General features: G+C 29.6%; 4 protein-coding genes across 4 annotated transcripts; all 4 read left to right on the top strand.

Moving 5' to 3' along the window:
* The first annotated feature begins 753 nt into the window (after positions 1-753).
* LOC145333606 (uncharacterized) lies at positions 754-4,076 on the top strand. Its single transcript, XM_080178769.1, has 2 exons — positions 754-829; positions 2,955-4,076. The coding sequence occupies exon 2, from the start codon at positions 3,017-3,019 to the stop codon at positions 3,722-3,724; it is 708 nt and encodes a 235-aa protein (XP_080034895.1). The 5' UTR covers positions 754-829; positions 2,955-3,016; the 3' UTR covers positions 3,725-4,076.
* Positions 4,077-4,078: 2 nt separating this feature from the next.
* On the top strand, positions 4,079-6,281 carry LOC145333605 (uncharacterized). The gene is made up of 2 exons (XM_080178766.1): positions 4,079-4,154; positions 4,915-6,281. The coding sequence occupies exon 2, from the start codon at positions 4,977-4,979 to the stop codon at positions 6,078-6,080; it is 1,104 nt and encodes a 367-aa protein (XP_080034892.1). The 5' UTR covers positions 4,079-4,154; positions 4,915-4,976; the 3' UTR covers positions 6,081-6,281.
* A 177-nt stretch (positions 6,282-6,458) lies between these two features.
* LOC145333602 (uncharacterized) lies at positions 6,459-10,644 on the top strand. Its single transcript, XM_080178761.1, has 5 exons — positions 6,459-6,534; positions 6,766-6,828; positions 7,321-8,798; positions 9,176-9,325; positions 10,142-10,644. Exons 4-5 carry the CDS (start codon positions 9,177-9,179, stop codon positions 10,482-10,484), a joined length of 492 nt encoding a protein of 163 aa, XP_080034887.1. The 5' UTR covers positions 6,459-6,534; positions 6,766-6,828; positions 7,321-8,798; position 9,176; the 3' UTR covers positions 10,485-10,644.
* A 673-nt stretch (positions 10,645-11,317) lies between these two features.
* On the top strand, positions 11,318-16,263 carry LOC145333601 (uncharacterized). Its single transcript, XM_080178760.1, has 2 exons — positions 11,318-11,381; positions 13,306-16,263. Exon 2 carries the CDS (start codon positions 13,371-13,373, stop codon positions 15,099-15,101), a length of 1,731 nt encoding a protein of 576 aa, XP_080034886.1. The 5' UTR covers positions 11,318-11,381; positions 13,306-13,370; the 3' UTR covers positions 15,102-16,263.
* The last annotated feature ends 274 nt before the right edge of the window (positions 16,264-16,537 follow it).

Here is a 16,537-nt window from a genome sequence, read left to right as displayed (position 1 = left end):
AAGTATGTGGTAAGTCATTCACTACATCCAGTAATAGAAATAGACACTTAATAACACATCAACCTCAAGACTCTTCTCATTATACTAAAAATGAAGAAGAAGAAACTGTAGATAATGACCTCCTTACTATTAAAGAAGAACCTATTTATAAAGAAGAAACTTCCAAAGCTGCTAATATCATGGAAATGAAAGTAGAAATTATAAAAGAAGAAGAGACACTTATTGATGATCCTCTCTCTATTAAAGAGGAGCCTGCTCAGAATGACAACACACATGAGACTAACAATATAAAAGAAGAAGAATTTCATGACCATCTTGATAATGAAATTAACAATGATTATAATCAATTGTAAATTAATCACAATATTTGTAATTATTGATAAAATATTGAGTGGCATATGAATTTCATTTAAAATTAAGTTTTTAAAAGCAAAGCTTTTCTTTGGTTAGGGAAAGTCCGTCCGTCCATTGTAACGGTTAGCACTTATTGTTCTTGTTACATTAAACATTCTTGGGATTATAAAAAGTAAGAAGATTTTGCAAAGTGCATAATTATGTGTCACAAAAAATGGTAAAAAGTGTTTTTTCATTCTTGTTTGTAATCAAAAAAATATTCATAGATAAAATGCTTCAATTTTGTTTAACATAGATGTCTTTTTCTTTTTAATAGCAAACCAATATTTTTTATTTAAACAATCTGCATTTTAAAACAAAACATATTTTCTAAAATATTGTGTTCATTATTAATTTTTCAGATAAATAAAATGAAATGAAATATTATCTGAGTGAAATAATATCTGTAGCTGAGGCTGATTAAAAAAGATTTCAGGTAACTATCTTAATCAACACGTAGCCCATCCATTCGTCATCTGGGGGGTGATAGGTTCGAATCTCAGCTTTACACTGCGTCATGAATAATGACGTTAAAAATGGTTCCAACTGCTGCTTTGTCAGGTGCACGTTAATAGTTAGAGTAGGGTAAACTCCTTGTCCCAAAATAGGCGCAACTCATTACTATGTACAGTTAAGACTTCCAGACAAAGGTCGTGCAAACAAAGTCTTGGTTGCCTGATGGGTGTTGCTTAACATAAAAAACCCGGTGTTTGCACAGAAAAGGAAAGATTTGGCTCCCCTTAATTATCCTGGGTAGTTAGGCCTGACGTTAGAGTGTCATGTGGTAATAGATGAGTCACATATATGGGGGGGGGGGGGGGGGAGGTGGGGGCGCGTAATGACATCTGATCTTAAACAGTGAGCAAAATGGTCTAATATTGAGCAATAGATATATTATATGTAGATTAAGCTTCTGACCTGATTTTCGTAAAATCTTAAAAGACACATTTTTAGCAGACGATAGTATTGTTTACTTTCGACTCAAGCTGAGGTGATTTCTTTTTAAAAAATAGACTTGTGACTCGATAGTGAGGCAAAATTATTTTTGTGAAAAATCATCCAAAAGCTTATTACAATTCTACAAAAAAAATGATATGTCAATAACCACTTTATGGTTTTATTTAATTTTTTATGCGATTTTTGAGGATTTTTCACAAAAATAATTTTGCCTCACCAGTGAGTGGCGTTGCTACAAAAGACCAACTCTACAAAAGACCAACGCCTACAAAAGACCAACTAGTCGGTTCTACAAAAGACCAACGCCTACAAAAGACCAACCCTACAAAAGACTAACGCCTACAAAAGACCAACGACTACAAAAAATCGTAGAGCTGGAAGGTCTAAAGCTGCAACTGGAGTAGCATCATATTTGTATTTATCAAATTAATAAATATAATGAATATAATGTATGCTTTAGATAGATTTTAATCGACACAATTACAAGAAAAAAATTGTAATTATTTTTTTGTATCAATGTAATCAAATAATGGCTTGAAAATCTTCTAAATTTTAAAGAAAAAATCTTCCAATTTTAATGATATCCAATATGGCGATTAAAAAACAAGGACAAAATTCAAAACCGAAATTTCTTTCTTGAATAACTTTGTCCACAGGCTGAATTTTAAAATTCCGTCCGACAGTTTGTCCAAAGTCTGTGTTTGCTACGTAACGGAATAGTTTCGAACCCGATACAACCTTGCTTTTAAAAAATTGACCCTTTTGTAGTTATTGGTCTTATGTAGGTGTTGGTCTTTTGTAGGCGTTGGTCTTTTGTAGAGTTGGTCTTTTTTAGGCGTTGGTCTTTTGTAGAGTTGGTCTTTTGTAGGCGTTGGTCTTTTGTAGAGTTGGTCTTTTGTAGCAACGCCCAGTGAGTAGCGAGCCTAATTTTTTTTTTTAAGAATCCACCTCTGTTTGAAGCTTTCTCATTTATGACGAAATTGAGCAAGTAAGTTTGATTCAGTAAAGCGTTGTACTAAGAAATGATATTGTTTACAGCTGACTTTTATCTATGTATGAAATGAAAAAAAACATGTGTACACAATTTCATCCAATGAGATTTAATGTAGGTTTAAAATTGGTACATAAGCCTAGTTCTATAGGTACATCTTCTAAATGAAAAAAATATGTAAATTTGGGAGTTTTTTGGTCTATTTTGATGTAGAAACTAACCTTTAATTTTTTTTTCTTGAATAGGCTGTGTCTATTCACATAGTGGTTAAGTGCATTTTTTTCATATTTTGTGTTGTCATAAAAAAAATTATAGGTTTCTTGAGTTAAACCCCCAACTTGCTAAATCACCTTAAATAGTGTCCTTATTAATAGATATAGTGTACTCAAGGGAAAACTTAAGAAAAAACAATAAAAGTATGTTTCTACATCAAAATAGTAGTACCTATAGGACTAGGCTTATGTGCCAATTTTCAAGAATCTAGCTCAATATTTAGACCATTTTGCTCACTGTTCAGATGTCATTTTGCACCACCCCCCCCCCCCCTTTTATAATTAGAATCTATACCTACCTACAAGATATGATGAAAAAAATACTTTTATGTGTTTTTCAGATTGATGACTGACGCCAGTGTAGGAATATCAAATATTTACAATTATAAACCATCTAAGAATAATGAATACTGAAGAGATGAAGAATTTTTGTCAGATTTGTGGAAAATCATTTTCTACTTCTCAATATAGAGACATTCATATGAGAATACACACTGGGGAGAAACCATATTCATGTGATTTATGTGGAAAGTCATTCTTATATTCTGGTGATAAAAAACGACACATGAGAATACACACGGGAGAAAAAACATATTCATGTGAAATATGTGGTAAATCATTTTCACAGTCTGGTAATAAAGTTTCTCATATGAGAACTCATACTGGTGAGAAGCCCTATTCATGCACTCTATGTGAGAAAACATTCTCTGATCCCAGCAGTAGAAATAGGCACATTAGAACCCATACTGGTGACAAACCATATTCATGTCAAATATGTGGTAAATCTTTCTCAGATTTGGGTAACAAAAATAGACACATAAGGAGAACACACAAGGTAGAAATTGAAACAAAGGACAGTGAACATATTGCTGCCTTTATTGATTGTGGAGAAGATAAAAAAGAAGTAATTAATGAAGAGGAAACACATGAAGATGTTAATGATTATGAATCTCCTAATATCATGAATGTGAAAGTAGAAATTATAGAGGAAGAAGACACTCTTGATAATGATTCTCTGTCTATTAAAGAGGAGCCTGCTCAGAATGATTTTGATTATGATACTGTCACTGTAAAATTAGAAGAAACTGGTGATTATCTCTCTGATAATTAGAATTGATAATTCTTAATTATTTTACTTTAAAGAATGTTTTAGTTTATACTTTTCTACTTAAATAATTCTTGAACTAAAATTGGTATATTTTTAAACTAAGTGCATAATAATAATCCATTTTTTCATATAAATCAGGATCTTAGTATTGTACCACATTAGGACATTATGTAGATACTTGTGTTAATACTTCAACTTAAAGATATTATAATGAAATATTTTCAACTTTGTAAATAGTATTCAATATTTTATTATTATACCAAATTATTAACTAGTTGAAATACTTTTGTACAGTGAAGAAGTGAATTTTTGATAATATCTATATTTTTCTAAAATGCCACTGTATTTATTTTTTTCAGATTAAAAGATGGAGAATGAATAAAGAGCTAGAAGTGTTATAAGAACTGCTACCCTTGTTCATTTCTTAATACAGGTTACATATTAACTACGTACCTACTATTTTACTAATACCTTATTTGTTAAAATATACCAAATCATAACTAAAAATCATTTATTTCCAAGAATAAGAACAACAAAAACGTATTTTTAAAAGCGAAGCTTTTCTATAATTAGGGTGTGATGTTTTAATCTTGTAGAATTGTGTGCTTTAAGGTTGAATTAAAATCTTTTTTTTTACTTGATAACAACAGTTTCACACGAACAATGAAATGTGACGAATTAAAGTTTTCTAAAAATATATTTATGTGGAGCAGTTCATCTTTAAATTGCATTAAAGTATTTTTCTTAGATTTTTTCTAAATCAATATTAAAAATTTGAGAATTTTTTTAAAAAATGAAAGGAGTATCTTAATTTTTCTAGCACTACTTCTTTCACATAGTGCATGCTTTGATGCACTGCGGCCACAATTTTAGAGATATAATGATATATCCTTTATAATTTTTTTACCGAGAACAAGGACATATAATTTTTTTCTGTATTCATTTTTGTTTTGTCAGAAAACCAGAAAACACAGTTTTATTTGAATCATTCTGTATATTGGCTAATATATAAGCTTTTACTGCCAATAATTACATTTAATTGAATTTTCAAATTATCCTATAATACATGGGATAAACAACTGTAATGAAATTGCTGATACTTCTTATTATTAATCAAGAACCCATGCACAATTCAAGCTTATTTTTTCTATTTGATTGTACTAATGTAATCTTTAATTCATTACATATTTCAGTTTTGTGACTGATGTCACTGTAGGAATACTAAACATCTATAATTATTCAACAGTAAAGAATAATGGATAGTGAAAAAAAGAAGAACTCTTGTCAGATTTGTGGTAAAACTTTTAGAAGAGCTTACTGTAGAGATATTCATATGAGAACACACACTGGTGAGAAACCATACTCATGTGATATATGTGGAAAATCATTCTCGCGCAGAGATCAAAAAGTTATTCTTATGAGAATACATACGGGAGAGAGGCCATATTCATGTGAAATTTGTGGCAAATCATTCGCTCAGGCTGGAGATAAACAAGCACACTTGAGAATACATTCTGGTGAGAAGCCATATTCATGTGAAATATGCGGTAAATCTTTCTCACATGTTGGCAACAAAAATGTACATAAAAGAACGTTGCACACTGAAGAAAAATCTTTATCAGGTAATAAAAATAAGGATATTCTCATGAATACACACAAAAATAAAACAATGAGCAGTGAACAAAATAGTTATTTTGTTGATTGTGGAAAGGATATAAAAGAAGAAATTAAAGAAGACGATAATGACCTTTTTACCATTAAAGAAGAGCCTGTTTATTATGATGAATATCCTAATGTCATGAATGTAGTTGTAGAAATGAAAGAAGAAGACCCTGAGAAGCCACATTCATGTGATGTTTGTGGTAGAGCATTCGCTCGGGTTGGAGATAAAAATAAACATATGAAAATACACACAGGAGAAAAACCATATGCATGTGATTTATGCGGAAGAGCATTTACACGATCAAGTCATAAAATTAGGCACATGGAAACACACAAGGACAAAAATGAAACAATGAATAGTGAACAAACAGAGAAATCATATTCATGTGATATTTGTGGAAAATCATTTACACGATCAGGTCATAAAAGTAGACACATGAAAACACACGAGGACAAAAATGAAACAATGGATAGTGAACAAAATGTGGATTGTGGAGGAAACATAGTCGAAGAACCTTTATATATGGATGTAACTCCTGATATTATGAATGTGATAGTAGAAATTAAGGAAGGAGAAGAAAGAACTCTTGATAATGATTCTCTGTCTATGAAAGAGGAGCCTGCTCAGAATGATTTTGATTATGACACTGTCAATGTAAAATTAGAAGAAACTGGTGATTTTCTCTCTGATAATTAAAATTGATAATTGTTAATTATTTAACTTTAAAGAATGTTTTAGTTTATACTTTTCTACTTAAATAATTCTTGTACTAAAATTGGTATATTTTTAAATTTATTGGTATAATAATAATCCATTTTTTCATGTAGATCATCCTCTTAGTATTGTACCAAATTATAACATCAAGTAGATATTTCTGTTAATGCTTCAACTTAAAAATTAGTGTTTTAGTTTCTATCTTTGAACTGAAATGACTAGGTATATTTTCAACTTTGTAATTAGTATTTCATATTTCATTATTATACAAAATTATTGAAATACTTTTGTACAGTAAAGAAGTGAATTTTATTAATATCAATACTTTTTCTAAAATGTCATTGTATTTATTTTTTTTTCAGATTAAAAGATGAAGAATGAATAAAGAGCTAGAAGAGTTATAAGAACTGTTACTCTTGTACATTTCTAAATACAGGTGACTTATTAACTATTTACTAACACTTTATCTGTTAAGATATACCCAATTATAATGAAAAATCTCAAAGAATTAGACCAATGAAAACATTTTTTTATTGATAAAATACTGTTTACTTTAACTTATCTTATTGTAAAATACAAAATTTGTAAGGAAGCTATTAAAAAATTATATAAAGTAACTTTGTATATGTCATATGAGCCTTTTTAAGTATTAATTTAATTATTTCAGACTGCTGAGGAAATATTTGTTGCACCAGTCAGAACTTGGGTCTCTAAAAATTATAATATATAGGTAAGTAGTTTTACTACCATTGTATTTCTATAATTTATTTGTGCAGAATCTATATTAGTATCTATCACATTGAACAGAAAATTATAAATCTTATTCTCAAAACTTTAGGAGTCTCTCAGTGATATTTGTATCAATAAAGGGGGGGGGGGGGGTTAATGCAACCATCTCGTAATAAATTTCAGATCAAAATTTGAAATTTAAGTGCCATTTATACATTGATTACGAGATGGTTGCATTAACCCCCCTCCCCTTTTGTTCTTATGTATAGCATTGAGATACAACCATTAGATAATAAAAATTATTTTGTTATTTTTAACTTATTTAATATTGGGCATAAGACTCACTAATGCAGTATATTACTTACCACTAAGTATAACAGGTGTCCTATTTTAATACCATTGAAATAAATACACATTATGATATTAGATATTAGTAAGAATTATTGAGTAAATACTTTAGTTTATTCGAAATTATATATGTTTACTATTTCAGATTTGTTACTGATGCCACAGTAGAAATATCAAATATCTATAATTATATAAAAGCATAAAATAATGGATAGTGAAAAAGAGAAGAATTCTTGTCAGATTTGTGGAAAAACATTTAGAACAGCTAGTAAAAGAGACATTCATATAAGAACACATACTGGTGAGAAACCATATTCATGTGAAATATGTGGTAAATCATTCTCCAGAGCAGATAGTAAACACAAACATATGAGAACTCATACTGGAGTAAAACCTTATTCATGTGAAATATGTGGTCAATCATTTAATCAATCTCATAGTAGAGATAGACATTTCAGGATTCACACTGGAGAGAAACCATATTCATGTGATATTTGTTTTAAATCATTCTCACAGTTAGGTAATAAAGAAATACATATGACAATACATACAGCTGAGAAACCACATTCATGTGAGATATGTGGTAAGTCATTCTCCGATAAACGAAATAGAAATATACATATGAGAATCCATACTGGGGAGAAACCATTTTCATGTGAAATTTGTGCAAAATTATTCTCACAGTTAGGTCATAAAGATAGGCATATGAAAACACATACTGGTTATAAACCATATTCATGTGAAGTATGTGGTAAAGTATTCTCTCAATTAAGTAATAAAAATAAACATATAAAAGTACACAAGGATAAAAATGAAACATTCGACAGTGATCAAACTGCTGTCTTTGTTGATTGTGGAGGAAGAGAAACTCTTGATGATGATCATTTTGCAATTCAAGAAGAACCTGTATGTATTGATGTAACTCCTGATATTATAAATGCAGAAGAAGGAAATAAGGATGATAAAACTCTTGATGATGAATCTCCCTCTATTAAAGAGGAGCCTGCTTATGACACTGTCAATATAAAAGAAGAAGAAACTGGTGATTATCTCTCTGATAATTAAAAGAATTAATATGTAAGAATACAATATTGATAACTAAGTAAATCTTAATCTTTTTCTTTTCTTTTTAAAGAATTTCATTTTTTAGATAAACATAATGAAAAAACTAGGTATTTTTTTATCATTTTGAGGCAAATAAAGGAATTTTATTCATCCTAGAATTAACTGTAATATAATCTTAGTTATTGTTAATTGTTCACTTAATAGAAAGTTTTAGTTTATATTTTGAAAATTAGAACTTCCTGAACTAAAAGTTGTAAATTTTATTTCCAAACTTTGTTTACAATAAAAATTCATTTTTCAAGTAAATCAACCTCTTAGTATTGTCCTAAATTATGACTTAATGTAGATATTTGTGCAAATGCTTAACTTTTTATCTTTAAACTGAAAGAACTATATTTTATCTTATTACTGTACTAAAGTATTAGGTACTTAGTGTAAATAATTTTGTAAAGTAAATACGTTAATTTAATAATATCCCTATTTCTAAAATGTCACTGTATTTTTTTTCAGACGAAATAGATGAAAAAAAAATAAACTAAGGTTCATTTCTAAATACAGGTGACTTTTTAACTATTAAACTTTCCCAGTTTTAATATACCAAATCATTTTTTAAAATGAATGGTCTCCAATAAAATGACTATTAAAACAATTTAATTTAATGGCGCAAAAGTTCGGAACAAAATAAAGTTAACCTTGATTTATTTCAAGATACATGTAAGGAAGCTATTAATCATGTTAAAAATATGTACCTATAAACCTTGCTTAAAATTATTTTAATTGTTTCTACCTTGCTAAGGAAACATATTTTATTAGAGTTTAGATTTTAGAAAAATACAAGAGAGTAAAATCAAATGTAATCATTGTTTTATTTTTATCCCAATTAATATAAAGGGAAAATGCAATATATTTAAATTTGTCAAAAGTCCACATTTCAGAATGCCAAGTACATGTCTTGTCTGCCTAGATCCAGGGCCCACCTTGCATAACTTACCCACAGATGAAATCCGTTTACAAAAGTGGAAAGCTCACCTAAAGTTTAGGCACCCACCTATGAAATTTTCAAAAGTATGCTGTAAACATTTTAGGTAAATTTTTAAAATTCTTTCATTAGCCCCAATTTTTATGGTAAAGTACTTTAATTGTTTTTAGATAGGCTTTCATTTTTATTTGTATTCAAAAAGTAATCTGTAGCATGGATTAAAGAGGGACTTTACTCCTATAAGCAAAACAGACAGCTAACAATGTAACAATGGCGGGTATGGCTAGCTCTAGGAAATACCCAATAGAAGCTTCTGTTTGCAAATACAACACCCTGCAAATAATGGGATTTGGGAGTTGGTAGGATATAGTACTTGGCATTGTTGAGTTCACCTTGCAGCTACATGTTTTAGTCCCTAGGTGTGGACCCTGTGATTATATTATCCATAATATTTAGTGCACAAAGTTTATCATCTTTTATAGTTATTTGCATGCATGCTTTTATATGTGAAATAAACTACTAGTACTTATGAAGTGAATTTGTTATTAGTAAGATTGCAATACTACTTTATAATTAGTCTAAAGTCTGTACTACGTCCATAATACAAATCAATATATTTTATTTTAAGCAGTTTTGTATTTTTTTAATTCAAGTAATAGATGTATGTATATGTCGATTGTACAATTCTAACATGCCTAAATAAACAAACAAAAAAAATATCTTTCAAGATGTATGGACTGGACATAAAAATTTTACCATCTCTACAACAAACAGACTACAAACGGACCGACCATGATTTGCTTTGTTTTTAAAAATTTTATCATCTCTACAACAATGTCTCAAAGTGGAAAATCGACATACAGTCTCTAATTATTGAAAACCTTCATTTTCATTCAAGATTAATTGATATACATTATTTTAGAACTGAGAGCTACATTTCTGAAACAAACAAGCTAAAGCATGATGCTGTTCCAATTATGAATTATGTTAGCTGTAATATTTGCAGCAAAATATTTTCTAGTATTGATCTTCTAAATATTCATAAATATGTTCATCCTTTAGTGAAAGAGGAGAGTAAGAATATTGAAGAAACTTGCAAAGAGAATTGTATCTCTGTTAAAGAGGAAGATGTTGATATTTATATAAAAGAAGAAACATCTGGTGATTATCTATCTGATAATGAAAATATTTATGATACAGACTCTTATGACAATATTGATAAAATTGATATTGAAGAATTTAAACTTGAAGAACCTGATGTTTAATTTTATTAACCTTGTAATATTCTTCTATATATTCTTGTAAAAATGTTATCTTGTAAAAATTAAAATCTAGGTACTAATTTAATCATCATTTTTTTTTTAAATGGTCTTTTTGTTGTATGATTTAGAATGAATTTAATTTCTTGATACACAAGTATTATTAAGAACCTATATAAAATATCAATTTAATTTTTTCTATTTTCTTTATTTTCAAGCCATACAATTTGAATTCAAAATTAGGTATTTTAAAATCAATAATAATCTATTTTGCAAACAAAATACATGTATACATTGGATTGCATAATTATATTATCTGTATTGTTTGAATTTGTATGCAACAATCTTAATTTTTCAGATACAAAGAATGAAATGAATTTTAAAAAGTAAGAACTGTAGAACTGGCGGAAAATAAAACTTTGGATGAGTAAGTTTTTTTCATTAATACTGGGGATATACAAGACAATCATAATCAGAACATTATTATCAGTACAAATCTTATTTTGGAAGAAAGGGATAGTTGCACGAAGTGCATTTAAAGAGTTAAGGTACTTAGAGTAGTGAACTTGTATATGTCTTAGTAGAATATATTAGGCGTTAGATAGATATAACTATGTGTAAAGTAATTTGCCACATAGATTACATGATAATGGTCAATTTTTTACTAATATGTATACCTAAAACACCATTATTATAGAATAATTTGCCACAAAATTCGCAAAAGTTATATGAAAATTGAACAAGGGTTTTCTATGGTTATTTTAAAAACATATTTATATAGTAAATTTATGTAGTAACAAATAGCAATACAAATAAAAATACAAAAATATCTTTATTATCTGTAGAAGGTGACTGTGTGAGTATCAAGATCCACTTAAGAATATCAGAGATACTACTATAAAGGTAATATAAGGTTGTGTCTGATAACAAAGGAACTACCGCCGTTTCCCGCCGAATTGTTTTTAGCAGTTTCTAGGCAAAAAATAAGGCTGATAATGCAGAGCTGGATCTTTAAAAGCGTAGCTGTGGCTGTAGTCGTGGTCAGAGTTACAGCCACCAACCTAATAGCGATCTTTAAATCATATTAACCACGCGTAATCGTGGCCTAAAAAAAAAATGCGATCTTTAAATCATATTGACAACGCGTAGTTGTAATCGGAGCGTGGTTAACCACGCTAAAAGTGACCACAGTCTGTTGGTGTGGCTAAAGCGTTGCTAAAGCCACGAAGACAGCTGCTTTTGATAATTTTAACGTAAAACTATTGAAAACGTAAATTATAATTGTTAAATGAATGTATGAATAATTGTACGGGCATGGAATATTTTATTTAAAAACTATCATAAAAATATTTTAATTGTGGTTTTTATAAATAATAAAATAAAAGTAAATTATAAAAGTTAGGATGTAGTTTATTTATATGATGTATAAAATAACGTACGGGCATGGAATGATTTGTTAATATTGAACCGTCACGTATGGGTATTGGGTAATACTAATAAAGTATGTTGCCTGTGTTACATAAAGAGACAGTATTTAGGAAATTAATATGATAAAACTATAAATATACTTAAATTAAATTAAATTCTTTTGGGGATTTATTACTGCAATATTATTGATAAGGTTGGAATATGATTACATTTTTTAAATTTTAGTAATTGAATGTATTTTTTTATTTTTATTGAATTTATTGGACTCTCCCTTTGTCTTGTGTGTAGTGGCTGTCTGTCCAGCCGTGCTGGGCAATTGGCCGGGCGTGCAATGTCGTGCTGTGCCGTGCCCCAGCACGATATAGGCCATGCCAGCCGTAGTACCAACTACATTGGCTCAAAACCCTTAATAATATGTAAATATTACAAACATTTAAAATGTGTTATTAAAATAGTAATTTTGTATAAAATATAATTTCATTTCTCTGATGAAAATAATTTATTTTTAGGTGGGCCATAAAAGATTTTAGATATCCATAATTCTAGGATAGCCGGCATTGCACTTCTGTAAAATCATTTAAAAATCCATGTTTTATTAGCAGCACTGTGGCGACGACTACGGCTACAGCTACAACCACAGCTACGCCTACGACAACGACTACAACTACAACTACAGCCATGACTACGGCCACGGCTACAGCCACGCCAACGGCTACACATTTAAAGATCCAGCTCAGGAGAAGATAGGTGTAGTTTTACAAGAAGTATGATGCCATTCAATATATTTGCACTTGATACTTTTTTAAATATTGACATATTTGAAATATTACAAGTGTCAAGTGAAAAAATGAGGAAAATTTTTATGAAAAAATAATTCATCTCAATTGTTCAAGTTGGCGAGAAAAGGCAAAAAAAAAACTCGGCGGGAAACGGCTGTTTTCGGCGGGAGCTGCGGTTCCACCGCTGTTTCTTAACAGTTCCATATTGTACCTCTTTAAAGCAAATGCCATGCCAAATATAAAAGCTGTAACTCTTTATTTAGTTGTGTTCCTTTGACTTTTAGTTTAAAAAGTGTCACTTCTGCCCCCTCCCTTGGCTTTAAATGTCTCTTATGTAAAATAAGACCTTGGATTGGTTTTTTTAAAGATGTTTTAAAATACATGAAAATGATTTTTTATGTCTTTTACAGCTAAAGTTAGAGTTTTTTGCTCTGAATGGATTCTCTTCAGTAAACAACTTCCCTGGTTGTTTTATTATTCTTTAAACTTTTACTTTGGAATTTTTCTGAAACCTAAAGACACCATAACTACCTGCATGGTGAACCCCTGCTAAACTTATTACTTTTGGGGTTTCTAATGTATTAATATAATCTTCAACTGATTACTTATTTAAATTTCAGATTTGTGACTGATGCCACTGTAGGAATATCAAATATTATCTATAATTATATAACAGCATAGAATAATGGAAAGTGAAAAAGAGAAGAACTCTTGTCAGATTTGTTATGAAACATTTAGTACAGCTAGTAATAGAGACAGGCATATGAGAACACATTCTGGTGAGAAACCATATTCATGTGAAGTATGTGGTAAATCTTTCTCAGAAGTGGGCACTAAAAATAGACACATGAGAACACATACAGGAGAGAAACCATATTCATGTGATGTTTGTGGTAATTCATTCTCGGATAAAGGCAATAGAGATAAGCATATGAGAATTCATACTGGGGAAAAACCATTTTCATGTGAAATATGTAGTAAATCATTTAGTTGTTTTTCCCATAAAGTTTCACATATGAAAACACATACGGGAGAGAAACCTTATTCATGTGAAATTTGTGGTAAAACATTTTCTTTAGCTGGTAATAGAGACATTCACATGAAAACACATACTGGTGAGAGACCCTTTTCATGTGATATATGTCGTCAATCATTCTCGAGTAAATACAAAAAAGATAGACATATTAGAACTCATACCGGAGAGAGACCTTTTTCATGTCATATATGTGATAAATCATTTTCGGATAAAGGCAATAGAGATAAACATATGAGAATTCATACCGGAGAGAAACCTTATTCATGTGAAATTTGTGGTAAAACATTTTCTTTAGCTGGTAATAGAGACATTCACATGAAAACACATATTGGAGAAAATAAGGATAGGCATGTGAGAACATACTCATGTGAAATATGTGGTAAATCATTTTCACATTCAAGTAAGAAAGGTAGACATATGAGAACACATACTTGTGAGAAACCATATTCTTGTGAAATTTGTGGTAAATCATTCTCATACTCTAGTGCTAAAAATTCACATATACGAACACATACTGGTGAGAAACCATATTCTTGTAAAATATGTGGTAATTCATTCTCACACTCTAGTGCTAAAAATAAACATATGAGAACTCATACTGGTGAGAAGCCTTATTCATGTGATATTTGTGGTAAATTATTTACTCAATCTCAGCATAAAGTTACTCACATGAGAATACATACTGGTGAGAAACCTTTTGCTTGTGGTGTATGTAATAAATACTTCAGTACATCAAGTGAGAAAGTTAGACACATGAGAACACACACTGGTGAGAAACCATATGCATGTGATATATGCAATAAATCATTCTCTAGAATAGAGCATAAAAATAGTCATATGAGAACACATACGAGAGAGAAACCAAAAAAGTGCAGTAAATCATTCCTGGATGTTAATAAACATAAGACTGTACATAAGTACAACTACAATGGTCTACTATCAACAATGAAACCTGTTTGTGTCAAGCTAAGGAAACTTTCACCTTTAGAAATAAAATCTTTTTCTGAAATAAATAATGAACACTGTCTTGATTCTATTAGTGTAGAAGATTCTCTCACAATTCAAGATGGAACAATTACAACTGTTGTAGAGGAAACTAAAGAGAAAGATCCTGATCCTATAAATGCAAAATGTGAAATTATAAATGAAGAATTTTTGTTTATAAATCCTCTTACTACTAAAGATGAACCTGTTGAAAATGATAAAGCTCCTAATATCATGTATGTAAAAGAAGTAACCAAGGAAGAAGAAAGTTTTGATTATAATCCTCTCTTTATTAAAGAGGAGTCCGCTTTAATTGACAAAGCTGGTTCAAAGTCAAAGGAAGTTGACGCAAAACTAGAAAATGGTAAAATGGAAGTTGAAGAAGAAAATTGGTGAAAAAATATTGGAAAGATTTTACCTCAGATTTACCTCGAATTGAGGAAGAAAAAACTCTTGATAATCGTCCTCTCTGCATTAAAGAGGAGCCTGCTTTCACTGGCAAAGCTGATGCAGATGTAAATTTAAAAGAAGAAACTGGTGATTATCTCTATGATAGTGACAATATTGATCATTCAGAGCTTTATGAAAATATGAATTCAATTAAAATTGAAGACTTTAAACTTGAAGAACCTGATGTTTAGTTCCTAATCTAATCCATTTATAAATACTTCTATTTTGTTTATATAATATTAAACCCTATAATATCTACCTATTCTTGTCAATTCTTGTTATAATGTAGTATATATTTGTCAATCATTGAAACGGTTTGCAAATCAGTCCATCTATAAATGGTAAATTGTATTAGAACATCTTGGCTTTTATAGAACATCTTTGCTTTTTATAGACAACTTTATTTTTTATGAAGATTCTGTTCGATTTTTGGAAAATAGACCTACCAAGGATTACTCATGCCAAGTTTAATATCGAAATTTGGATAAGTGCCATTTGCGCATTGATTATGAGATGGTTGCATTACCCCCCCCCCCCCCCCCCTTAAAACATAATTAATCTTATCTGGTATTGTATATATAAATATATTGTAATAGTTGATAATTTTACATGTAAGTTATCTAATTCACTTTAATTTACTTTTTTATAATTTTTCTTCCTTGTAATTGAAAAACTATCTCTTTTTTTATTATCCTAATATAACCTACCTGTATATATACTTCTATTTTAGTTCAATGTTATGAGCTGTAATATTTATTCTGTAAATTAACCCGTCTGTCTGTAGAAAATATTAAAGATAGACTGCTTGACTCCTTCTACCCTAAGAGCATCCAGCATATTAAGTTCATCAATAGTGGTATTATGTAGATTATTTTTCTGTGGGAATGATTTAATTAACCATTTAGGTCAATATCATATCTCATATAATTTGTTTAACTTTAAAAGGTATAAACTGTATTATTATTATTATAATGTATTTATTGTTATCAAACATTTTTTTAAGCCACCTTTTTTTCGTTTTAAACATTGATTTAACCATTTAGTTCAATCTTTCATAAATATGTCTAATTTGTTTAACTTTAATGTTATGTTGGTATGAAAAATACCCTTTCTTTGTTTTACTTCAACACTAACAGTAAGGCATAGTAGATGTACAGAACAAACTTCATATGTTAAATATTGTTTTTTCAGATAAATACAATATAATGAAATAAATGTGGAGAATAAATAAGAACTTAAGATAATAATAAATACTAGAAGTGAGTAAGATATGTTTGTTGTTGTTTCGGTACAACGGCATTTGGCTGGCCGTTTACCAGATCTTTACGTACAAACGTACGAAACCTGCTACTTCCCACAAGAATCAAAACCAGCATAGTTAC

The sequence above is a fragment of the Acartia tonsa genome, chromosome 12 (genome assembly GCF_053477335.1).
Source record: "Acartia tonsa isolate MP-2025a chromosome 12, ASM5347733v1, whole genome shotgun sequence".
NCBI classification, from domain to species: domain Eukaryota; kingdom Metazoa; phylum Arthropoda; class Copepoda; order Calanoida; family Acartiidae; genus Acartia; species Acartia tonsa.
This window is presented reverse-complemented; position numbering and strand designations above follow the sequence as displayed.

Excerpts from the sequence above, each read along its gene's own strand:
- LOC145333606 (XM_080178769.1), top strand. The coding sequence starts at position 3,017 with ATGAATACTGAAGAGATGAAGAATTTTTGTCAGATTTGTGGAAAATCA.
- LOC145333605 (XM_080178766.1), top strand. The coding sequence starts at position 4,977 with ATGGATAGTGAAAAAAAGAAGAACTCTTGTCAGATTTGTGGTAAAACT.
- LOC145333602 (XM_080178761.1), top strand. The coding sequence starts at position 9,177 with ATGCCAAGTACATGTCTTGTCTGCCTAGATCCAGGGCCCACCTTGCAT. Across the intron at positions 9,326-10,141 it reads GTATGCTGTAAACATTTTAG|AACTGAGAGCTACATTTCTG; the intron begins GTAAATTTTTAA and ends ACATTATTTTAG.
- LOC145333601 (XM_080178760.1), top strand. The coding sequence starts at position 13,371 with ATGGAAAGTGAAAAAGAGAAGAACTCTTGTCAGATTTGTTATGAAACA.